The sequence below is a fragment of the Neophocaena asiaeorientalis genome, unplaced genomic scaffold (assembly GCF_003031525.2).
Source record: "Neophocaena asiaeorientalis asiaeorientalis breed wild unplaced genomic scaffold, Neophocaena_asiaeorientalis_V1.1 scaffold680, whole genome shotgun sequence".
NCBI lineage: Eukaryota > Metazoa > Chordata > Mammalia > Artiodactyla > Phocoenidae > Neophocaena > Neophocaena asiaeorientalis.
In genome coordinates this window covers 1073811-1099687 of record NW_020171816.1, presented here as the reverse complement: position 1 = coordinate 1099687, position 25877 = coordinate 1073811, and the positions used below count along the sequence as shown (strand labels likewise).

The window sequence follows — 25877 nt, the reverse complement described above, 5'->3', positions numbered from 1 at the left end:
AAGACCGAACACAGACATAAAAAAAAAAAAAAAATTTAAAAAAAAAAAAAAAAAAAGAGTAAGGGAGAAGTAATCGCACACAATCTTCCTCTCTCAGGCTGGCTAAAAACTAGCATTGGTTTTATTTTTGTATTTAAAATTTTTTTGAGACGAGGAAATAATTTAAGTGCTGAGTTTACAGAATGGTGTTCACAGGTGCTTTGGCTACTCTCACTCCCCTGTTGCATGTGTCTCTGAGAATGGAGCTCAGTAGTCATCACCCAGGTCAGTACTGATTTCCCTCATTGGTCATGGTGCTGTTTGCACAACTCTGTGACTTATTGAGATATTTAATTCTTTCATATGATTTAGGTGTTATTCAGCTAGTAGGAAATGTGATATGTACGTGGTTTAAAATTAGAGCCTTATGAGCAGCTGTCCATGAACAAAAGCTAAGTTTGAGGAGTGGCATCAATTTTCCACTGATCTGTGTTACTCATTTTGTTGTGTTCTGGCAGTTGCCTGTCGGTTAGCCGTAGCTTAACAAAATTAAGCCTTCTGTTACCTTTTGGGATTTGAAGTCTCTTAAGCAGAAAATTGCCAGTTGCCTGGGTAGAAAATTGCCAGTTGCCTGGGACACTGGGCTTTTGGTTTAGTGAGGGCCCTTGGTGTCAGAGAGTCTTCCTGTATGTATTCTGGGACCAGTCCTTGAGTAAGATCATTAATTGAGAAAGGAAAGTGCCCAGAAAATCAGATCCCGGACTGAGGATAGACAACAGAGAAAATACTTATCTGTTATGGGGTGGTGGCGGTGGGGACTGCTGATGTTCAAATAATGGCAAAACAGAAGCATTGTTTAGGGAATGAGCTAACATCCTATACAAATGGAATAGTCGTGAAAGATGAAATGATTGTCAAGTGAGGTGGATTGTGTTGTAAGAGGGGGAAAATCTCTGACGAATACTTTAGTGATATTTCAGTCTTTAAAGAAAACAAAGTTACCTTTTAAAAATTTTTTTTAAATTTTATTTATTTTTGGCTGTGTTGAGTCTTCGTTGCTGCACACAGGCTTTCTGTAGTTGCAGTGAGTGGGGGCTACTCTTCGGTGTGGTGCGTGGGATTCTCATTGTGGTGGCTTCTATTGTTGCAGAGCACGGGCTCTAGGTGTGTGGGCTTCAGTAGTTGTGGCGTGTGGGCTCAGTAGTTGTGGCTTGCAGGCTCAGTAGTTGTGGCACATGGGCTTAGTTGCTCCACGGCATGTGGGATCTTCCTGGACCAGGGCTCAAACCCATATCCCCTGCATTGGCAGGTGGTTTTTTAACCACTGTGCCACCAGGGAAACCCTACGTGCTGTATTTTTATATGAAACTTACACAAAGATTATTATTGCTGCTATAGATGAGGGGAGGCCTTTTCTAGTAATAACAGGCATTTTTATTGCAAAATGTGCTATAGTTAACTTAGAATAATTTTGTCATTCAGTGAATCCTGTTGGTACTGTTCCCTGAATTTCATGAGGCATTTGCTGTCAGGCTGCCTAAGAAGGAGATTAGACATGGTTGAGCCCCAGAGAGAGCCCAGGCTGGCTTTCATTGGTGATGGGCTGGAAGCGTCTCCTACGTTGTGTGCGCCTTCTCTCAGCAGCATGTCAGGGCTGTGGGTGGGAGAGGCAGAGTGTTGCTGCTCAGAGCCCTGCTCATGCTTCAGAAAGGAGAAGAAATAGTACATTTTGGGCTAGATCTAGTCCATGGAGCTACCGTGAGCTATCTGAGCTTTCTGCTGATAGGATAAACTTCAAGATAGGGTGCAGCAGCAGGGCAAGTAACCAAAGTCCACGGATCGATTAAGCATGGGGATGGGGAAGTTACCTTCTGGGCTGGAGTGGGAGACTAAGATGTATAGGTAAAAAAGAATAAAATGTAGAGGATCATGAATGCAGCCTAAGGTGTCTTTACTGTTGGAGGGAAGAATTTGATTTTTTAAACTTCAGTGCTGAACTGTGCTGCTCATTTTCTCAAGCCTGGTTTTCCTCAAATAGGGTTAGAGAAGTAAACTGGTTATTAATGAGTGTTTTTACTACAGTTCTTGCTTTACAAATTGCTGTATTAACTGTAGTAGAGCTGGGAAAATGTTCCCTAGAACACTCTATTCTGCCACCCTCTTGCTTGAATTTGTTTTAAGATCTAGTGCTTGCTATTCAGCAAAATATGGCTGGAAAATCTCTCAAGAGTTCTTTTTCTGTGGATCATTTTTCCCTTTCGTGGATGAATCATGAGTTTTCAGGACTTCTCACTTTAAGTGCAGAAGTCTTTATAGTCCCTTGTTCAAAACAACCCGGTTTCTATGCATTTGTCATTTGTAACATAAGCAGTTAATATTCTTAACAACAAATACCTTATATTTATCCTTTCTCTCAAGTGGCACTGAGTTTTTGTATAATATCTGGAAAAGACTAACTTTATTTATTAAATCAACTTTCTTGTATTCTGGTAGAGTTGAATTTTAAAAACATTTTACTTTTATTTATACATTCATTAATTAACCAAGTAATGGTTGTTTTCTTGTTACTACTCATGGAAAAGTATCTTTAAACTGGGCCTAGTAACACTGAATGTTTGTGTGCTGAACAGCCATCTGATTTCTATTTTTATGATCTGATGTCAGGTTTCTTTGCATGCCTGTATCTCAGAATCTAGATTAAATTCCTGTGTTTCAAATAGTTGGTTGTTAGTGGATGTGTTGACCATACTTCACCATACTTTAGTCTGGAAGTCTGATTTGTGTTTTACTGGTATATAAATTTATTTTTTAAAGGGAGATGAGAAATGTCCAGAGTGACATTGAGAATTGCCTAAGTGCAGCTAGTGCTAGAGTTGTCCCTGTCTTGCCAGCTTAGAAAGGTTATTGTTATCATTGACTTTGTGTCCTCACTGTGTACCTGGCATCACACACAACATGCTCACTGCCTTCCAGAAAAGAAGCTCTTCATCAGATTCAAGGCCAGCTTTCATTCTGGTCTTTTCTTGTACTTTCACACTACCTTAGGAACCATGTAAACCATTTGTAATCAAGGGGTGATTCTAATTCCACAGTTGTCCTAAACCTGAACTTATTTATATTTAAATGATTATTGTTGAGATGTTAATACAGTTGAAGAATATCATTCATAATTCCATTAATGTAAAATAAAAGTTTTCTTCCTTGCTTATTATCCTTAGGTCTTGTCCCTATTCATAGATAATATTACTGTGCTGCAATTCATTCATTCATTCAACCAATATTTATTGAGCACCTACTATGTTACAGGCACTGGGAAAATAGCTGTGAACAAAATAGACAAGAATCCTTGATCTGGGCAACAGTACATTCTAGTAATCATTATGTACATGTATTTATATATTCTATTTTTTTGTGTAAATTTCAAACATTTCCTCTTGTTTATACTTCATCCTCATTAGTTATTTTAGGGATAACATACCATCTTGTTCTTGAACCATAATTTTCTTAAGCTTTCCCCATTGGGCATTTAGGTGAGTACTTATGTGTTACAGTTATGGGGACTGGTTATATTGCTGTGAGTATTTTCATGGATGTGGCCTTTGTGTTGTTGAGCCTGGGCTAGTGGTCAGATAACTAGGTTCCAGTTCCTTTTCTGCCATTTAATATAACATGACCATGGGCAAGTTTCTCAACATCTCTAAGCTTCAATTTCCTCATCTATAAAATAATGATAATTAATACCTTCTTCACAGCATTAAGTGAGATGATGCATATAAAGTGCCTGGCACATGAGTGTTCAAACATGGTCATGGTAGAAGCAGGGCAAGAGTTGAATAAGGAGAATATTGCTTTCACATGTTTGCTGTGGGTCCTTAAAACATTCTCAGGATTGTGCATTTTGAGTCATAGGGTAGGAGCCACATTGTGGAAGGTTCTGGGTGACATATTACTGACCGATGCTTCTGAGTGTGTGTGTGGTAGTTGAATCATGTACCTTGGACTCTTTTGCCTTCATCCAAAGCCTCTAGTGTCCTTCTCCTGGGGCCTACTGATAATAAAAGTAAAAATAACACAAATTGTATTTTGAATTGGGACTAGGAAAAGATTATAGGGGAATGTAGCCTGTCTTTTGTTCCTACATTTCTGATGAACTGCAGCGGTTGGTCTTGTGCCTGCATTGACAGCACTCCTTAATGAAGTGCTGAGCTTAGTTGATTTGGGGATCCTTGTTACTAAGGCACCTCCTTACCTTTTTTTTTTTTTTTTCCCCCATGCCACATGGCATGCGGGAATCTTAGTTCCCCAACCAGGGATCGAACCTGTGCCCCCTGCAGTGGAAGTGTGGATCCTTAACCACTGGACCGCCAGGGAATTCCCAAGCACCTCCTTACTTTAACTTTTGCTCTGTCCCAATATCACTCCCCTACTGCTCTAGGAAAAATTCAAAGGATTAGAGTTCTCTGCTCGAAAGAGTGAAGAGTTGTAGGAAAGATTTGAGAAAGGTACAGACTGAGATAGCAGGAAGCTTCTCACCTTGCTCGTCCTGAAATGTGTCTGCCTGTGGCTTGATTAATTAAACTGTCATGAATTGTCGGAATTTGAAGCTTACGTTGTGTTCTCTTTTCTTTAAACTATCACGAGCCTTTATAAACATGAAATGGTTTTACTGTGATAACCACAAGTTACCAATCATAAATAGAGGAAAGTACAGGCAGGAAGAGTGAGAGGTTTGTTTGGAGATTTTAACAGGAGAACAGAGCTGTTCTTATAATCATGAACAAAGAGTGGTCTCTATCTGAAAATGTTGCTCTCTGTGACTAGCAGTTTCTTTCCTGGCCAGTACATGCTCTACCCACTCATTTCCTTTTTCCGTTGTTTTAGACTTTTACTGGTTTCTTCAATGCTCTCACCATCATTTTCCAGTCTGTATATAGCCTTGCCACGTTTTACAAAAAATATTCCAGTGCCATCAAACGTGGCTTTCTGGATTCTCTATCTTAATTGGTGATACCACCATCTACCAAGCTGGAAACTGAGCATTTACCCTTGACTCCCTTCTCCCATGAAGCCCTCTCTGATCTCCACAGTCAGACACTCTTGCCTCTATACCACTTTGTGGTACATGTTTCTTTCTTTTTTCTTTTTTAAGTTGTTTATTTTTTATTTTTGGCTGCATTGGGTCTTTGTCATTGAGTCTTTGTTGTTGAACGTGGGCTTTCTCTAGTTGCAGCGAGCAGGGGCTACTCTTCATTGTGGTGTGCAGGCTTCTCATTGCAATGGCTTCTCGTTGCGGAGCACAGGCTCTAGGCACGCAGGTTTCAGTAGTTGTGGCACATGGGCTCAGTAGTTGTGGCATGCAGGCTCTAGAGCACAGGCTCAGTAGTTGTGTCTCACGGGCTTAGTTGCTCCATGGCATGTGGGATTTTCCTGGACCAGGGCTCAAACCCATGTCCCCTGCATTGGCAGGCGGATTCTTAACCACTGCGCCACCAGGGAAGTCCCTGTGCATGTTTCTTGGTATGTACTTATGCTATTTGGAAAATTAGTTGTTTGTCAGCCAGGGATTGAACTCTTTGAGATAGAGGTCCATGTTTTTTCTTTGTATAACAGCATCTAGCAAAAAATGCCAGGTTATGTTTTGTTCTCAATAAGTGTTACTTATTGTTGATCTGACTGTCTAAGCCCAGGCCAATAATTGCAAAAGTTGAGAATCTAACCCCGAGGCTCTGCTCTGTGTGCTCATGTTTGTAAACAGAAGACATGCTTGTTGAAGGGCTTCCATGAAGCCAGCTGACTTTTAAGTACAGATAATATATACCTAGTGGATGTGTGGTTCCCAGCTTGGTGTGCATGTCAGAATTAGTTTTGGCAGTTCTCATACAGAAGACTGAATTTCGTGCAGATATAATAAAACAATCTTCAGAGGTGAGGTGAGGTATTTTACATTATATTCATGTGGAAGTACAAAAAAATTATGAAATGATTCAGGTTATCAAAATGAGGAGAGAGGATTGTATCCTTTCTTTGTCTGCTGAAAAGATATGTCCAACATTCAGAGTGTACTGGTTTTTTAACCAGAATGAGAGTAGGATGTAAACTGCCCACCTATACTCACAAATTGGGTAGGTTTTCTGTAATATTTTTGATGTCTAAACATTACTTCATATTTCCTTACCAAAATAAAAGTGGGTCCTTATGTCCATGTTGATAATGAGTAGCTGTAAAACTGACTAATAGTATCTGCGATCATAAATACAATGTGAATGTTTTAAAGGGTTTTTATTTTATGACGTAAGTAGAACACCTGAAGTCTTTGCTTCAAGATGGTTGGCTGCCCTCACATACGTTTGTCCCTTCTCCATTTTTTTTGTTTGTTTGGTATTCAAATGTCTGTAACAGCTTTATTTACAATAGCCAAAAACTGGAAACAACCCAAATATCCACAAACAGATGAATGAACAAATAGTGGCATACCCATAGAACAGCGTACTGTCATCAATATAAAGAGTGGGCTGCTCATACAAACATCATTGATAAATCTCAAAATATGCTGCATGAAGAAACTCAGGGGAAAAAATAAACAATTTATTATTTCAATCATATACAATGCTAGAAAATGCAAACTTATCTATTGGAAAGTGAATTAATGGTTGCCTGGAGAGCTGGGGGGAGGACAGGAAAAGAGATTATTAAAGAGCGTGAGGTAAATATGGAGGTGCTCCTCCATTTTTAAATAACCATGAAAATGAAAGTAAAGGCATATATATGTTATAAACACATATTAACAAAGAGAACATGTGGGGGGAGCATGTGGGACATCATTGTACGTGGGAGCCAGTTTGTCCAGCATGTCTTTGAAGAGGTTGTGGGCTCTGATTTGACTAAGACTGGGAAAGATAAGTATGCTGCTGATGGGGGGATTAATTAAAGGTCTGTATGTAGAACAGTCAGCCCTGCTCTCACTTGGTCTCTCGGCAAAATAATCTGGATAATCTGGGGAGAAATAGGGCACTTAGAGAATGTAAGATTTGGTTCTCTTCATTTGTCATTTTGGGAGCCTTTGAGTCTTGAATAATTGCTGCCCCTGATCAGTTACCCTAAAGAAAAGCCTGTCATTTGGCAGGTCTGTTCATGTACACAGAGCTAGGATTCATTTCCTGAGGCCCCCTGTTTGAAAATTGTAACATTCACATAAAATTCACCATTTTAAAGTATACAATTCAGTGGCATTTAGTACACTCATAGTGTTGTGCAACCATCTTTTGCATCTAGTTCCAAAACATTTTCATCACCCCAAAAGGAAACTTGGTACCCATTAAGCAGTTACTTTCCACTCGCCCCATCTCTGGCAGCCACTAACCTGCTTTCTGTGTCTCTGGATTTACCTATATATGCTATATAAATGGAATCATGCAATATGTGACCTTTTGTGTTGCTTTCTCTTATCATAATGTTTTTGAGGTTCATCCAAGCTGTAGCATGTATCAGTACTTCATCCCCCCTTTTGGGTGACTCTTCATTTTTTTAATGTGAATGGCTAACCAAGAATTACCAGACATTTCAGGAAAACATGCAAAATGAAAGAGAAACAGAAAAATTGACCTTAGCTGAAACAGACCAGTAGGTAATTTTGCTTGTTTTTAAAAGTGCACTATTTAATATTTTCCAAGATACTCAAGAAGATGTGACATCTATAAAACAATCAGAGATGCCATCAGGAAGAAAATCAAAATAAAAAGAACTTGTGGAGATGAATTATGGGTTTGTCAAGTTAAAAAATATTCCATAGTTAGGTCAGAAGATAAAATCAAGAAAATCTCTCAATGTAAAGCCAACATGCAGGCAAAAAGTGTATGTGAAAAAACAGAGACATGGAGGTTCAAGCCAGAGATCCAGCATTTACTAGGATTTGTGGGAAGTGAGAACAAAAAATTGAAGGAAAGAAAATATTAAAAAGTATAAGAAGGAAGTTTCCAGGAGCCAAAGAGAGGAGAGTCTTCATATTGAAAGGGTCTGTTCATTGCCCAGAAGAATAAAGAAAGACCCATTGCCAGAACTGTCCCTGTGAAATTTCAGAAAAACAAGGATAGACAGAAAACTCTAAAAGTTTCCATAAAGATATATCAGGTCTTCTAAAAGAAATGGGAATCAGATGTCTCAGCAGCAGCAGTTACAACCAGAAGACAGTGGAGCAATGGCCTTCAAAGTCCTGAGGGAAAATAGTTCTGAATCTAGAATTCTGTCCTTGAAAAATAAACTTGTTTTCAGATGTGCAACGACTCCCAGAATTTACGTCCCTTGTACCTTTTCTGAAGTAGTTACTTCAAGATGAAAATCAAAAAACAGAAAAATAAAATTGAAGAAATGATTGAGGACTTACCTGGTGGTGCAGTAGTTAAGAATCCACCTGCCAATGCAGGGGACACAGGTTTGAGCCCTGGTCTGGGAAGATCCCACATGCTGCAGAGCTAGTAAGCCCGTGTGCCACAACTACTGAGCCTGTGCTCTAGAGCCCACGAGCCACAACTACTGAGTCCACGTGCCACGTGCTCCTAGAGCCTGTGCTCCACAACAAAGAGAAGCCACCGCAATGAGAAGCCTGTGGGCCGCAAAGAAGAGTAGCCCCCATTTGCTTCAATTAGAGAAAGCCCGCGTGCAGCAATGAAAACCCAAAGCAGCCAAAAAATAATTAATTAATTAATTTAAAAAAAGAAATGATTGAACTAACCTAGTAGTCCAGTGAAAAGTCTCTTGTTCAGCTGTGTAACAGGCCTGGAAAATGGTCAGCCCAGATTGGAACAGAAACTTGGTGTGATCCAAGAAAAATTTCTTCAGGAATAGGAGTGAGGTGGATTCCAGCAATAGATAGAATGAAGAAACTGGAAGATGGGTGGGATGTGGTGAAGAAACCATAGGTCTCTTCACAAGGGGCAAGGGAAATAGAATTCCCACGCAAAGCAGAAAAACTACACACAAAAAAATCACAAGCCAAATAAATATAAAGCAAACCCTCCTTATGGCACAAGTATGAGTGATTGGCAGCAACTAATAATGATAATGTATTTGTGCCTGATGTACAAACATTCTTCTTTGAGTGGGCCAAGGATCGTGACATTGGAAGCTCAGGGTAGAAAATGCAATTCTGGCCCTGTAAACAATGACTTAAAATTACAAAGGCTATAGATAGAGGAACTGAAAATAGTGATTTTAATATCAAAAAGTTGGGGCTTGGATGGGAGTGGGTAGCGAGTGGTATAAGTAAGCTAAGTCTGGTAGAGAATTATGGGCCTACTCAGCGATGTTGGTAACAACCAGAAGAACCCAGACAAATGACTGGGAGAGATTTCTCCTGGATGGGAAGACTGGGAGGATGGGGGTGGGGCAGGACAGAGAGGCAGGTATTGTTCCTTTTCATCAAAGTGCTTTTTATGAACCATTTGATTTATTTTTTGTTCAGTGGTAATTGGGATAGGTAAAGAATTTGTTGATTCCCAATAAAAGAAGTATTTCTGAGTGTCTTCTGTTGTCTTAACTTTTAGATAGATGCTAGGAAAGATGGGGAAAAAATAGTTTAACCTCTACCATAAAATAAAGATCTCTTTGCCTTTAGTTTCTGTCTCCTCCTTTTTTAGAATGGTGAGAAAGAAAGGAGGTATAAATAAATAAAACCTTTTCTACTTCTATTTCATATTTTCTGATATACCCCACTGAAAGCACCATTTTATTTTGCTCTCTTGAAAAACTTGATTTCTCCAGATTCCAGCCTGAACTCTTCTTTCCTGTTGCTCCTCTGCCTAATGTTTGATTTTTGCCTCCTCAAACCTCCTGTCAGCATCTCTGCCATTCGTGTCACCCTCAGAAGGCTTCTCAGCCCGCCATTTTTTTCTTTTTTTTTTTTAACCCTCCCTTCTGGAGCTGTATCTGGCCTCTCCTGCTAGATTGTGCACCCCCTGAGGGCTTGGAAGGCTTTGGTGCCTGCCTGGGCTCTGGAGGAGGCTGTGGATTTGCAGTGGCTTGAGATTAGACCATAGGAGACGGGCAGAGGGTTACATTAGCATATAGGACCTAGTACTGGCACAGGTATTGTTCTAGGTGCTTAGGTATGACAGAGAAGGAAAGTGTTCTTAAAAACCTCTTCCCTCAGAGAGGAGCTTCTATTCTGTTGGAGGTTTACATAAACATAAAAGTTATAAAAATGTGATGTATGTTTTGAGCATAGCTAACAACAGCAGTCAGTGGCTCTGCCTTTGAAATATGCTGTTGGTGTTTGTGGCTTTGTCACTAAGATATGCTAGCCTATGAGGTGTCCTCTGGAGAAGAGAGATGACCTAGCTGGAACTGCCTAGAGGTATTTGGTATTCCCTCTCCTTTGTCTCCTCACAATAGCAGTAGTTGGAGAAGACAGCATTGTTTGAAATCACTTACGGACAAGATGGGTTTATAGCTGCAGGAATATGGTAGGATACTTGGCTTTTAGTCCTACTATGTGTATTTCATTGGCTATCAGCTCCTATCTGCATTTCTTTTGGTTGTGGTTACTGGATATGACCTTGGTTCACTGAAGTTACAATCATCCAGTCTATATATAGCATCCCCCTAGAAAACTGTTAGAATTCTAGAAGGGGCTGTAATCAGCCTTTTGTACTAAGTATTTCCCAGAAGATTTTCATTGAAATGCAAACCTAAAAGATATGCTGGCTGGGATTTACTTCACAATAATCTAGAGGGTAGGGGATAGGTAGGGTGCAGATACAGTGGACCTGGCCATGAGTTGATGTTGGAGCTGGGTGATGGGTACATGGGTTTCATTATAGTCTTCACTTACATAGATGCTTGGAATTTTTCATAATAAAAAAATTACCCTCATGGTCAAGAAATGGATGACTTTCGTATTTTTGCTTTATTGTATTTTTCATAAATAACTTTAGTAAGGTCTTTAGGTGTTTTTGGTATTGATTTTAATGATAAGAGACCATAACAGGACTAAATTAAGGATAGACTGGAGAGAAATCTTCAAATTTGTGTTTATTAATCAGAGTTTTTAAAGCACTTGTAATACATGGGTGCCTCAATTACAAGTCAGCCCTCCCTCCACGGAGAGAAAGTAAAGGAAGCAAAGTTACACTCGGGTGCCTGAGAGCTGACCTTTTAGAGGCTGAGAGTATGAAGGTGTGAAGTATGGGAGAAGTGAAGGCCCACCACTTAAATTAGACTTTAGACCTTGCCTAAGGTCATAGGCACTCTGGGACCCTACTACCACCACCACCACTGCTGATTTTGCCCCATTCTAGGCTGGTGTTCACCTACTCCTTTGTCTCTGTGCTTTAACCTTCTTTCTCTTATTCCTTCAGTACTTTCTTGCCTCACCCTCTACCCTCCAAGACCAAAATCCATACATCTTGATCTCCTTAGGCTAGTTTTCCTGTATCATGTCCCTTTCTACCCCAGGCCCAGAAGCTGGCCAACAATTCACTCTTTTCCTTCATCTCTGCTTTTTAGTGAATGACCACTAGTGTTTGTTGACAAATGTGATTGGACCATGAAGTGGCTTAACAACAGGCTGAGGCATGGAGACCCATTCATGTAGCCTTAAAAGATTTCAGGCAGTTGGCAAGTAAGAATTCTAAATAAAAATTGAAACTACCACCTGTATTTTTTCAGGCCGTTGATGCTCACTGCCATCAGCTGCATCCTCCCTATGGCACTGGTAAGTGTGGGAAGGGCTGGTGACAATTTTGGTGGGCTGCTGAATTTCTTTTTTCTGGGGGAAAAAAATCTATCTGCAAGCTGTGTTATTAACTTGTCCCCAAGGGCTGGACAGCTTGAACCAGCTATAGGAGACTAAAAAGATGAAGAAGCAACTGACCATGTTCAGGGGTTTCCTTGGGGAACTGTTGTCAGGAATGGAGGCTATTCAGTATGTGCTTTGATCCTTACATAAAATTAGCATGTCCTGTGCATTATTTTGAATAATAAATATACAGGTTCTCTGGGATATCAAGTAATGACTTGTTAAATCTCCTGAAATTCTGAAGACATTTTTCCCAAAGATAGATGTTGGCGATGTATTGAAAGAGTCCAGAATATTGTATGTACTTATCGTTTCCTTCAGTAGCAGGATTTACCTCCCTCTAGTATTTTAAGTTCTTTGTGGTCAGGGGATCAAAAATGTTCCAATGATTAAGTTATAAAATTCTGATAAGAGACTTACTTGAATTTTTATCGGGGAAGGGTTTGGTGGAAACCAGAAAAGAAATGTGTGGCTCTCATTTACTAACAGACTTCAGGTGGACTTAGGGTCCTGTGATTTGAAAAATAATTTCACCACAGTCAGCTTTCTGCTCAGGGACCTAATAGGGAAAATACATACAATGAAATTGAAACATAGAGTGGGGCAGCAAGTTATAGGAATGCTAAAAGAATGCTAAAATATAACCCAATAACCAGATTGCTGCTGGAGTTGCCTTATCTAAGTTCCTGTAATCCTGCATCTGTCTCCTTGTAATGAGTGGGTCAGAGGCCACATAGATCCAGAAGTTTTATCTTATCAAGGTGGTCTCCATTCCAAGTTGACAGGCTGATGTTTACACTATTTCATTTCTCTAGTCTCTGAAGCCCTTAGATCATGGAATAAAAGGGCCTCCAGACAATATCTAACGAAGTGCTGAGGTTGTAGACGTTGTGTGCTGTTAACCATGTCAGGAACTGCTTGCTGATAACAGCAGTTAAAATATTCATGTATACTTCATTACATCTCTGTGAGAAAATCTTAGCATCATTGGCTCATATCCTGGATTTTCCCCCTCAGGTCCAACTCCTACCCACCCACCCCCCAAAGCCCTGCTTATGAAGCCAGGATAGAATTGTGTGCACGCTTTATATATTCTTTGTTAAAAAACAGAAAGGAGAACTTAACTCCCCAGCAGCTGTCTAGTCCTTTAGGTATCTGTGAACAGGTGGTAACTGCTGAACATGTTTTGAGGGCCTCTATCTGGGAAATACCTTCTTAAGTGTCTCTCCCAAACATTATGGAGGATGACAGAAGAAGTTTGCCTGCAACCTTTGGGAAGTAGTGATGTCCGGCAGCAAAGTCCTTTTTGACATGCATGTAGCCAAGTGCTTCCTGAAATAAAGATCAGAAAACCATCTAAGGGTGTTGAGATTGTAAATATAATAGCAAAACAAAGCCAAATTGAATTGGCAATACAGAGCAATGTCCAGGGTGGATGACAACAGAGGTGACCCCACAGTCCTTTCAAGCTGGAGAGAAAGCTCTACAGAGTCTTCTGACCCATTGTGGGTCAGGTTTGAGGGCACAGGGAATGAGGGAAAAAAGGCAAGGAAGATGGGCTACACTTGGCCTCTGTTCTGACCTCATCTTTGACTCTGAAAACCTTCTCTAGACCACCCAGGGATGTGAGGGCACCCTTCAGTCTTTGATGAACTTTATACCACTAATTGCCCTCCCTCCCCCACTTTGATCATTCACACTCCCCCAACTCCCTGGGGAAAATGAGAGAGAAGTTCTTATCTTTGGGGCTTAGGTTCACACTGACCAAGGCTTAGGCACAAATCCAATTGCTCAGAGACAGGCCAAGGAGTGAGAGGAAGGCAGGCCTGAGAGTTGTGCCCTGTGGAACAGCAACAGTTTGAGCTGACAGGCCAAGGAGTGAGAGGAAGGCAGGCCTGAGAGTTGTGCCCTGTGGAACAGCAACAGTTTGAGCTGACAGACGGGGAGAAGAGCATCCAATGGAACACTAAGAAGGCTGGGTGTGGGAGGTTTAGAGGGAGCCATAGTGTTATGAAGTTATTGGCATTACAGACCTATTTATGCTAAAATTCACATTGCCTAATCGGTTAACCTTTGGTCAGAACTATGTTAAAAACTCTGAAGGGAAATTTTTCTGAAGGGAAAATTTTCATTTCGAAGAGTAAGTAAAAGATCAAAATGAACTATTTGATGCAGTAGTGTAAGGGTCAACCCTCCGTTGATTGTGACATTTGTTTATGCATATGATTGCCATTGAATTAAATTTGGCAAACTTTCCCTCCAACTTCATGGAAAATTTTAAATATACAAAGAAGTTTAAAGAATTGTACAGTGGACATCCATTTACATACCATCTAGATTATATAGTTGCTAACTTTTTGCTGCATTTACTTTATTATATATCTATCAGTTTTATTTTTAAACAGCTTTATTGAAGTATTACTGACATTCCATTAAATTCATCCATTTTAAAGTGTACCGTTAGAAGAGTTTTAGTAAATGTAAACAAATATACAACCATCACCACAATCCAAGTTATAGAACATTTTCATCACCCAGAAAGTTCCCTTGTATCCATTTGTAGTTGGTCCCCACTCCCAGTCCCACCAAACTACTGATCATCTTACTGTCTGCATAGTTTTGCCTTTTCTAGAAATTTAATATAAACTGAATCATACAATATGTAGTCTTTTGTGTCTGGCTTCTTTCACTTAGCGTAATGTTTTCAAAGTTCATCCATGTTGTATCACATGTCAGTAATGCTTTCCTTTTATTGCCCAATGATGATTTTCCATTGCATAGATACATACCACATTTTGTTTATCCATTCATTCATCAGTTGATGAACATTTGGGTTGATTCCAGTTTTTGGCTATTATGAAATATGATGCTGTGATTGTTTATATCCAGGGTTTTATGTGGACATGTTCTCATTTCTCTTGGATAGATATCTAGCAGTGGGATTGCTAGGTCATATGGTAAATGTATGTTTAACATTTTAAGAATATGCCAAAATGTTTCCTGAGGTGACTCTACTATTTTACATTCCCACCAGCATTATATAAGTGTTGCAGGTTCTCCACATGCTTGCTAGCACTTAGTATCGTCAGTCTTCTGGATTATAATCATTCTAGTGAGTGTGAAGTAGTATCTTGTAGTTTTAATTTGCATTTCATTTCCCTAATGACTAGTAATATTGAGGATCTCTTGTGTGTATCTGCTATTCATACTTTTTTTTGTGAAGTGTCTGTTCAAATCTTTTGCCCATTTTTGAAAAATTGGGGTGTTTGTCTTATTGAGTTGTATGAGTTCTTTATATGTTCTGAAATAAATTCTTTATCAGGTATATGATTTGCAATTATTTTTTCTCCCATTTTGTGGCCTGTCTCTTCCATTTTCTTAATAACATCCTCTGAAGAGTAAACGTTTAATTTTGTTGAAGTCCAGTTTATCAGATTTTTTCTTTTAAGGATTGTGCTTTCAGTATCATATCTAAGAAATCTTTGCCTAAAACTAAGGTTGCAAAGATTTTCTTCTGTGTTTTCTTCTAGAAGTTTTATAGTTTTCAGTTTCATTTAAATCTGTGAACTATTTTGAGTTAATTTTTGTGTGACATGAACTAAACAGCTAAGTTCTATGTTTGTTTGTTTTGTATAATGATGTTCAGTTATTCCGGAATCGTTTGTTGAAGACTATCCTATCCTCCAATGAATTACATTGTGGAAATTAACCATAAATGTATGAGTTTACTTCTGGACTTTATCCTGTTCCATTGATCTATATGTCTGTCCTTAAGCCAGTACCCCACTGTCTCGATTACTGTAGCTTTATAGTAAGTCTTGAAGTCAGATGGTGTAAGTCCGCCAACTTTGCTCTTTCAAGATTGCTTTGGGGACTTCCCTGGCTGTCCAGTGGTTAAAACCCCTGCTTTGATTTTGATTAATTTTTAAAAATAAATTTATTTATTTTTGGCTGTGTTGGGTCTTCTTTGCTGCATGTGGGCCTTCTCTAGTTGTGGTGGGGGGGGGCTACCCTTCGTTGTGGTGCACGTGGTTCTTATTGTGGTGGCTTCTCTTGTTGCGAAGCACAGGCCCTAGAGTGCATGGGCTTCAGTAGTTGTGGCGTGCGGGCTCAGTAGTTGTGGCTCATGGGCTCTAGAGCACAGGCTCAGTAGTTGTGGCACACGGGCTTAGTTGCTCTGCGGCATGTGGGATCTTCCTGGACCAGGGCTCAAACCCATGTTCCTGCATTGGCAGGCAGATTCTTAACCACTGTGCCACCAGGGAAGTCCCTGATTTTGATTAATTTTGACTGCTGTGTTCAGTCTATAGCTATGTTGTCCAGTATGGTAGCTGTGACCACATGTAGCCGTTGGGCACTGGAAATATGGCTAGTTTGGATTGGTATGTACTATAATTCTGAATACAATGGACTTTGAAGATTTAGATGGAAAAAAGATGTAAAATATAGTTCATTAGTTTCTATGGATTAAAATAATATTTTAGATATATTGGGTTAAATAAAATATATTTATAAATAAATTTTAGTTTTCATTTGTTTGCTGCTATATAGAAATACTTTTGATTTTTATATATTGGCATTCTATTTTTTTATCTTACAAAATTTGTGAGTTCTACTAGTTTTGTAGATTCTTTTAGGATTTTCTGTGTAAATAGTCATTTTATTTAGGAATAGAGACAGATTTGCTTCTTTTTTTAATCTTTTATGTCTTTTGTGTGTGTGTCCTTTTTTTTTTTCCTTTCCTTATTGCCCTGGGTAGGGCTTTCATAATGTTAAGTGAAATGATGAGAGTGGTCATCCCTGCGATGTTCCTGATCTTAGCATTCACTATTTCATTATTGAGTATAATGTTTTCCATAGATGCCCTATATTAGATTCAGGCAGTTCCATTTTTCTTCCTAATTTGCTAAGAATTTTTGTCTTGAATGATTATTGAATTTTGTCAAATGAGTTTTCTTGCATCTACTGAAATGGTCATTTGGGTTTTTTCTGCCTTTATTTTGTTAATTCAGTGAATTATCTTAGGAGTTTTCACATGTTAAATCAGCCTTTTCTATATTGCTGGATTTAATTTGCTAAAATATTTGGATTGATTTTTGTGTTTTTGTTCATAAGGCTTATCTGTAATTTTCTTTTTATATTTTTGTTAGGTTTTTATATCAGGGTTATGTTAGTCTCATAAGTGAGTTTGGAAGAAGTATTCCTTCCTGCTCTAGTTTCTGAAGTGTTTATTTAATATTAGTTTTGATAGAATTCACCAGTAAAAACTTTTGGGTCTGGCATTTTGTGAGAAATTTTTTTATCATGAATTCAATGTCTTTAATAGATATAGAGCTATTCAGTTTTTATTTTGTGTCAGTTTTGGTAAGTGGTTTTCAAGGAACTTGTCAATCTCATCTAAGATATCAAATTTATTAGCATTTGATTATTCATATTTTCTTATTTTCCTTTTAATACCTGTAAGATTTGTAGGGATAGTCCCTCTTATCACCCTTGTTATTGGCAATTTGTATTCTCTTTTTTTCTTAATTGTTCTAGCTAAAGTTTTTATCAACTTTATTGATTTTTTTAAAGAATCAACTTTTGGGGGCTTCCCTGGTGGCGCAGTGGTTGAGAGTCCGCCTGCCGATGCAGGGGACATGGGTTCGTACCCGGTCCGGGGGGATCCCACATGCTGTGGAGCGGCTGGGCCTGGAGCCATGGCTGCTGAGCCTGTGCGTCTGGAGCCTGTGCTCCGCAATGGGAGAGGCCACAGCAGTGAGAGGCCCGCGTACCGCAAAAAAAAAAAAAGAATCAACTTTTGGACTTTATTGATTTTCACTGTTTGTTTTGGATTTTATTTCTGTTTTTATCTTTTTTCTTCTTTTAACTTTGAGTTTTGTCATCTTTTTCTAGCTTCTTAAGGTAGGCCCTTATGTCATTGATTTTTGGACCTTTTATAGTATAAATACTTACATTTGTAAATTTCCCTCTTGGCATTATATTAGCTGCATCTCACAACTTTTATTATGTGGTATTTTCATTATCATTCGTTCAAAACATTTTCTAATTTTTCTTGTGATTTCTTCCTTGACACACAGGTTTTATAGAGGTATGTTCTTTAATTTCCAAATATTTGCTGTATAAGAAGAAGAAGGGCATGCTTGGCAGAGAACAGTCAGGGAGCCTCTTGGGGTTGCTGGAATCATTTGGTCTATTGCTGGACTCCTCAGGGCAGTGGTTCTGCAGTGGGTCCTAATGACTCTTGACTAACGCTTAAGGTTCATCTTGTCAGTACTGGAGAGCAGTGATGGGTTTTAAACAGGTTGGGACTGATCCTGGTAAGACGTGAAAGCTCTAAGAATAGTCTGTTATTGTAATTGTTACATGGAGGCTTTAGGAAACTCATCCTGGGGGCTGTGGGTGGCGGGGGGTGGGGGTGGCGGGCAGACAATAGACACTGGCATGTCAGTATATAAGATACCTTTCCTTTGTCCAGGTGATAGTGAAGCCCTTCTGATGGAAGTGTTTAGGAGAGGCAGGACTAGAGATTGTGCAGTGGAATGGTGGTGATGGAAGAGGGTGGAGTGGTAAGGAAGAGGGCGACATAGAGGAAAATGCTGATGCAGGTGTAGGAGTGTGATGTCTCCAATGACAAGATGGACATTCAGGAGGAAGAGCACATTTAGTGTACCTGAACAGGTTCTGCGAGACTCATCACAGAGACCAAGAGGGGTGTTATGTTTGTTGAATTTGGCGACAAGGGAGTTTATATTGCCTGGTACATGTGTATAAAGAATAGTATATCCACTGTCGGCAGTTCCAAATAGATTGAAATTCAGCAATTAAAATCAACATTTTGTCAAACTGTGAACCAAAATTGAATTCATATTGGCAGTTATACCCACTGAACTTTTGAAGTATTATATATATTTTCAAGCATGATTCTTGAGAATAGCTCTAACATTTTGGGGAGGAGGTGGGGGGATACGAAAACATCTTATTTCTGCTCTTGAGAGTCTTTGTTTAAATTCATCCTAACTATTCTTGCCTCATGGTCTTGTGAGTATCCAAAGTGGACACATTCCACCAGCTAAGGGTTTGCAGTTTAGACAGGGGTAATAGTCCCAGGCATGCTGGAAATAGTGACCTATTATTATTGAGAAGGGCCCTCTTTGACCCCTGTGATGGAGAGAATGGTGGACTCTATCTCTGTGGGGAGAAGCTCAGATTAATCTGTAATTACCTTGGGGTTCCAATTTTTGGGGCAAGAACTTCCTAGTTCTTAGTTTCTAGTCTTTTCCTCGATTAGACTCATAAATAAATAAGACTTTTAATCTTCTTATTACATATTGATCTAATGGAACCGCAAATTTGTTTTGAACATGACATGGTCATATGTGTTCCTTCCTAAGTCATTAGTTTTTTTGGCTGTCAGTGGTTATCACCTTGGACCCATTTTCCTTTTGGGAAAGGTTTGACCTCATTGTGAGTCCTTTTTGGGGGAGTTCCCTGGTTGCCTAGTGGTTAGGATTTGGGGCTTTCACCGCCATGGCCCAGGTTCAGTCCCTGGTCGGGGAACTGAGATCTCGCAAGCTGCATGGTGCAGCCAAAAATAAATAAATCCATAAAAGAAAGCTTTAAGTCGTTCTTGATAATATGTAATCCTAACTACTAACCGGTTGTTAGTTGCTTGTCAAAACAGTCCAGCAAGAGTTCGTCTTGGTTCTGCTGGAAGATTTTTGTTCTCCACAATTGGACATATAAGAAGAGTGGAAGACTTTCCCCAGTTGTTAAGTGTTTATATATATATATTTATTTATTTATTTTATTTATTTTTATTTATGGCTGTGTTGTGTCTTTGTTTCTGCGTGCAGGCTTTCTCTAGTTGCGGCTAGCGGGGGCTACTCTTCATTGTGGTGCACAGGCTTCTCGTTGGAGTGGCTTCTCTTGTTGTGGACATGGGCTCTAGGTGCTCCTGTATGAAAACTCAGTCCAGTGAGCAGAGTATCAAGGTTCTGTGTGTTCTCTTGGCTCCCTAGGTTGAAGTGTGCTCCTTGTTTTTCCTTGATTCATTAGCACCCTCGTGTTTTGCAGTGCTCTCTCTGGGTAGCCTTATCTAGGCCTCCAAACACATCCTAATCTTCTGACCCCCCGAGCCGGACTAGAAGATAAGGCCCCCTGGTGGTCCAGTGGTTAAGATTCTGTGTTTCACTGCTGGAGGCCTGGGTTCAGTTCCTGGTCAGGGAACTAAGATCTCACAAGCCTCACGGCCAAAAAGAAAAAGATTAGGCCCCCACCCAAGTCTTGATGTTCAGGGTTCTGTTTTGTAACTAGCTTACTCTCCTATTAACATTAAAATTAATATATGAACTACTTTTTGCGTCAGTAAACTTAGCTATGTAACATCCTTTTCAGGGACTGTATATCCTGTATCATTTCCTCAGAAAAAATTTACAGAGGTAGAATTGCTAGTTCAGTGCACCTTCTGAGGCTCTTTGATAGCCATAACCATTGTGCTTTAAAGGAGAATGTAGGGGCCAGAAAGACTGCCCAGAGACTTCTAAATTCTCCTTGCAATTAGGGCTCATTAGTTGCCGGGAAATTCAGAGATTTTAAACAGGGGTGTTTTTTGTTTGTTTTGTTTTTCTGGGTTTATACAAGAAGTCCAAGCCTGAGGTTTTCTACAAGTAACAGGCCTAACTAGAGGTGCACTTACCATGTATAGCCTCCTACAGCAGCTTGAGGAAACAAATCACATTAGGGAACCTAACAGCTCTTTTTCTTAAATTGGATGCTGGGTCGTTATTTACTGTAGATAGGATGGTTTCGCATAAGTTTCAAATCAAACTAATTTCTTTGAAGGGTCGTTAATGAAAACAAAGATCGAAAAATCAAGAGATCCAAGAAATCACTAAGACTATAAGAGTCTGAACTTAAAAGATGAAACAGAGAACCAAGAGGAAGAATTTGAAAGTCAAGCCTGGGCCTGCAATAGAGATGAATGTATGCATTTCTCAAAATGCAGAGCATTCTGAAAGAAACTACATTATAATTTGATTTCTTTTTTTTTTTCTTTCTAGGTATCTCATTCAGTTGCTAAACTTATATTAGTTAATTTCCACTGGCAAGTCGCAGAGATAATGGACAGGTAAGGTGTTTGGGGGAGGAAGAAGAGATGGCATTGCCCATAGCTCCTCTCTCTGCCTACCCGCCCAGTGATGATTATTGTTTATGTTTTGGAGAATGTCCTTACAGTGTGCAGATTATATTTTTAAAACACTGGATCATAGTATATAGCCTTTTTTTTCTCAGTATATGGTGAACATTTTCCCATGTTTTCAGCATATTCTTTCTACCCCAGTTTTAATGCTGGCACAGTATTTTATTATATAGATGTTCCATACTTTTCCAAACCCCTGTTGTTGTACAGTGAAGTTAGGTCAAATTTTTTATGCCATTGTTAATTTTTAATCAGTGCCCTTCTAGATAACACTTGACAGTATCTCCAGTTATTTCTTTCAGACACATCAAGTGAGAAATACATCATGACATAGTGCATATTACCTTCAGAGAAAAGGTCAGCTAGTTTACCCCGCACTTCCAGAACCAGAGCCCTTGAGGCACACAGCTTGGAGTCTCAGGTGTCCTGGAAGTTGTCAGGAGGAGGGGTTCCTCCTCCTTACACATCCTCTAAGGGGGTTCCTCTAAGAGGCATGTGCTTCTGTCTAGCTCAGGGTTTCTTATCCTAAGCACTGTTGATGTGTTGGGCTAGATAACTCTTTGTTGTGAAGGGACTGTTCTGTGAATTGTAGGAGGTTTGGAAGAATCTCCGGGGTCTACCTACTAGAAGTCCATAAATCAAAAATGCCTCCGGACTGCCAGCTAACTCCTGGAGAACAAAACTGCTCCTGCTGAGCAGTGCACTGGTCACTACCCCTGCTCTTTCACACCACAGTGAGTCTTCTTTCTCTGTATGGTGTGATTCTGTTGATCGGCAGAGGAAGATCATTATGCCTTTCCTTCTCTAGGCGAAGAAGGCCAAACTAGCCAGAGCAGCCCAGCCTGATCAGGAAAGAGCAAATGCATTCCTGGTTCACTAACTGCACTCTCACTGTCTATACTGAAGAGCTGAATACAGTTAGGTAGACTTCCAGATGAACTTCCCTGTCTGCACTGCTATCCAAAACTCTTGAACCACATAGGTTCCGGTAATGGGTATCTAGCACTGTCCAAACTCTCTAGCCTAACTTGGTGATGGAGACAATTTGGATAGCTATAAAGATACTAAGAATAGTAGTGTGAGAACTAGGAATAAAAATTAAAGTAGGCATTCTGACTAGGCAGAGTAAGGAAATCGTGTATATGAGATGTAGTTCTTCCCTGCTCAGATTCCTGGTGTCTTGGTAATGTGATTACCTGGACTTTGTGTGGCACTTTTATTGCCACATGATAACTGTTTTTATTTTTAAATGTATTTATGCCATACCTCATTCCAGAAAGGAATTAAATTTTTATTATGAAATTTTTTTTCCCAAAAATGTGTGAGTGTGCACTCACATGCCATATGTATGATGTATATAGGTTTTAAAGATAAATAAAGCAAACAAAGAAACCCTCTGACCTTTACTCAGAAACCTCTGATGGCAATCCCTACCTGGCTACAATCCCTTCCTTCTCCAGGGCGACCAGTACCTTGAATTCGGCATTGATCATTTTCTTATTTATTCTTAAATTATATATCTTTTAGTTTTGTATGGTTTTAGAACTTTACAGGCATGGAATCATATCATATGTATTCTTCAACTTTTTAAATTAACAAGGTTGAACATCATGACATCTTATCCATCCTCCTGTCAAAAACTATTTGTGAGCTTTTAGTTTTTTGCTGTTAAAAATAATGCAACTCTGAAAACTGTTGTACATGACTTATAGTGTCACATAATTTTTCTGGGGTTAAGTACAGAAAGTGAATTGCTCGTCTGTAGAGTATGTGTTACTTCAGCTTTACTAGATAATGCCAAAATGTTGTCCAAAGTGATTGTGCCATGTTATATACCCACTAGTGGTGTATGAGTGTCAGAATTAAAGTTTTACAGTCTGGTGGGTGTAAATGGCATCTGGTTGTCTTTAATTTCAATGTCCAGGTTATTAAGGAGGTTGATCATTTTTTCCTATGTGATTTGTGCTTCCTCTTCTGTGAAATGCCTGTTATGTCTTTTGCCCATTTTTCTAATTGTTGTTTTTCATTTCAAATGGACGTTTAGGAGTTTTTGTTTTGTTTATTCTGAATATCAGTTCTTTACCAGTTGTATATGTATTGAATTATCTTTCAGTTTATAGCTTGGCTTTTCACTTTATCTTGTCTTCTGATGAACTGAAGTTTTTTTGGCTTGCGGGATCTCAGTTTCCTGACCAGGGATTGAACCTGGGCTACAGCAGTGAAAGCCTAGAATCCTGACCACTAGACTACCAGGGAATTCCCTGAATTGAAGTTCTTAAATGTAGCATACAGAGTTTTCCTTTATGCTTTGCTTTTTCTGTGTCTTGAAGATATCCTTTCCTATTCTGAAGACATAGAGATATTTGCTTGTAATTCCAGAAAGGGACTTAAAGCAGATATGGTCCTTCATAAGTATTTTTCTTATAGTTGAGTGCCTTTAGGACAGAGTTGTTATTCTTATACCAATTGAGAGCTAAAAAAATTGAAAAAGCAGAAAGTATTTGTAGTAAGGTAAAAAGCCAGCTTGGTTTTGCAAGAAGGTAGTTAAAAGACAAAGACACTTTAGTGTGACTGCAACACATGTTGGTCTATCCTGTTTTTGTTCAGAAGTAAAACTATTTGTCTTCAGGTTCTGATTCCCTTTACTTCTGCTTTTTGTTTTGTAGATACAAGTCTAATTGTGCTCAACTGCTCGTTGAGGCTCGAGTTCAGCCCAATCCGTCAAAACATGTGAGTGTCTCCTCCTTGAATAAGGCTTCTCCTGTTGCCCGTGGCTCTTTCTGTGGCTCACATTGTTATTGAGAACCATCTTGCCTTGTTTGTAGTGCAGTATGCCCATGATATTTGTTCCAGCATAGGCCTAAATCTTCCATTTCCATTATAGTTTGGAAATTTTCCTCATAGATGAGGAGTGAATCATTGCCTGCCCTCTCCAGCCTCACCTTTTTCCTTGCACTTACATACAGCCTGTACTCTATTCCTGCTGTGTTCTTGGTGTTCCCACTCACCACATGCCTCTTTGACTCTGCTTGTGCCTTCCCTGGTCTGGAATGTCCAGATTCTGTCCCCATCTCTGCTTGTGGAAATGGAACTCATCTTTAGAGACCCACATCCAAGCCATCTCTCACAAAACCTATCTCCTGGGACCACTCCCCTCCAAACTCCTCTAATTATATCTTTAAACCTTTACGTGTATGTTGTAGTAATTCACTCATATCTTTTCAGCTCCCCTACTAGACTGTAAGTGCTTTTTAAGTTTAGGAATCAATGTATAGCAATTTCCTCTGTATCTGAGAGTTCAGTCAGCATTTGTCAAATGAATGAGGGCCATGTTAAAAGCACTCTCAGGAGGGAGAATTGGGGCTCAGATCACCACATAACTTCTTCAGTCTCTTAGGAGAAAATTTCTAGGAGAATACTGGACAAACATGAGAATACGGTCCTTTTCCTCAAGTTATTTTTTGTATTCCCAGTAAACTAACATGAACCTAATGTTAAACATATAGTGGACTTTTTCATTGGTTAGTGTTTTTGGCTGGGGTCCCCAGATTGTCTTTGCCAGTTTACGTAGCATGGTATGGATTCTGGAGTTTAAGCTTTACAGTTATTTGCCCACAAACTAGAAGAGTTTCTTCCCTTGTAGAAGCCTTCCTCATCTCTCTAAATTAATTGTATGTGACATCTCTTTGGTATATTAAGGATGAGTTGTAACTTGGTAAAAACTGTAATACTGTATGTTTTGGACATATTGATATGGGAAAACCACTGTCTTTGACACGTAAAACTGCATCGTGGGCTGTTAGAGGCTCACACTCAGCCTCTAAGCACCTATATGGCTGGGTTTGTAGTACTTGTTGAGGAGCAACTCTGTGCTGTGCTGAATGAGGGCAGTTTTCAAAAGAAACCCAATAGTCTCGGAAAGAAGGTGGATTGAATGACCTCTAAGGACCTTGACAGTTCTGAAATCCTGGTCTTTTCAGCCTGATGTTATAAACTACTGTTAGTTCTCATTTCCATCTTCTCTCTGCCTCTCTAAATCCTAGTGATTCATCAAGCCTAGTTCAGTTACCACCTCCTTCAGAAAGCCTTCCTGATAATATGCTTTCTGCTCAAAACTGGAACTCGCAGAGTGCACACATTGCAATTGAATTCTGACACTTGTTGCGGGGTCAGAATTGCCTCCCATGGCTCATATCACTCTGCCTCTCCCCAGGTCCCCACAACCCATCCCCCTCACCACTGCGCAGTGTGTATGCAGTTTGTGCGGAAGGAAAACCTATTGTCTCTGGCCTGTCAGCACCAGTTTTGCCGCAGCTGCTGGGAGCAACACTGCTCAGTACTTGTCAAGGACGGCGTGGGTGTGGGTGAGTCTGCCATAGGATTTATAAAAGGCTGGCATGAAGTATTTAGCTTTAGCTCTGCCCTTTCAGGTTCTCAGGTCAACTGTTTTCTTGTGAGCCTAATTGAAGTTTTTATTGTCTGAACCATTGGTTTCCAAACACATCTGTCTGAACAATGGCAACGTTTAGACCTGAGCAAAATGAGAGAGTTAAGCCTAATGTTTGAGCATATATGTAAACGTTGGTGTGAATGCAAGGCTACCTTCTCTTGCCTTTTGGGAGAACTGTCCTTTAAGCTGCCTACCGTATCTATCTTGATTCTCAGAGTGGCAGCCATAACTCAGAAACACCTAGAGAGTTAGCTGTTATTTAGGAAATATAAGCACAAATCAAACTTGATGATCAGTTAAAGGAATATTTAACTATGACTTGATATTTGAAACTAAATCAGCATTACTTTAATTGTGTCTGCAAAATCTCATTGTATTGACGGTAATCACATGCATGTAATATTAAACATCACAGAACTAAATTGTTAGTTAATAACCCTATAGGATTTTTTTTT

General features: G+C 39.5%; 1 protein-coding gene across 4 annotated transcripts in view; it reads left to right on the top strand.

Annotated features, from left to right (window-relative positions):
• ARIH2 (ariadne RBR E3 ubiquitin protein ligase 2) overlaps nucleotides 1-25877 on the top strand; it is a 45438-nt gene that overhangs the window by 8036 nt on the left and 11525 nt on the right. For 3 of the 4 annotated variants that reach the window (XM_024737584.1, XM_024737603.1, XM_024737594.1), the window contains 3 exons: nucleotides 20833-20900; nucleotides 23639-23702; nucleotides 25186-25336. In XM_024737584.1, coding sequence (XP_024593352.1) covers nucleotides 20833-20900; nucleotides 23639-23702; nucleotides 25186-25336 — 283 coding nt within the window. Of the gene's footprint in view, nucleotides 1-11640; nucleotides 11687-20832; nucleotides 20901-23638; nucleotides 23703-25185; nucleotides 25337-25877 lie in introns of all 4 variants that reach the window. The other variant, XM_024737609.1, reaches the window with a different exon arrangement.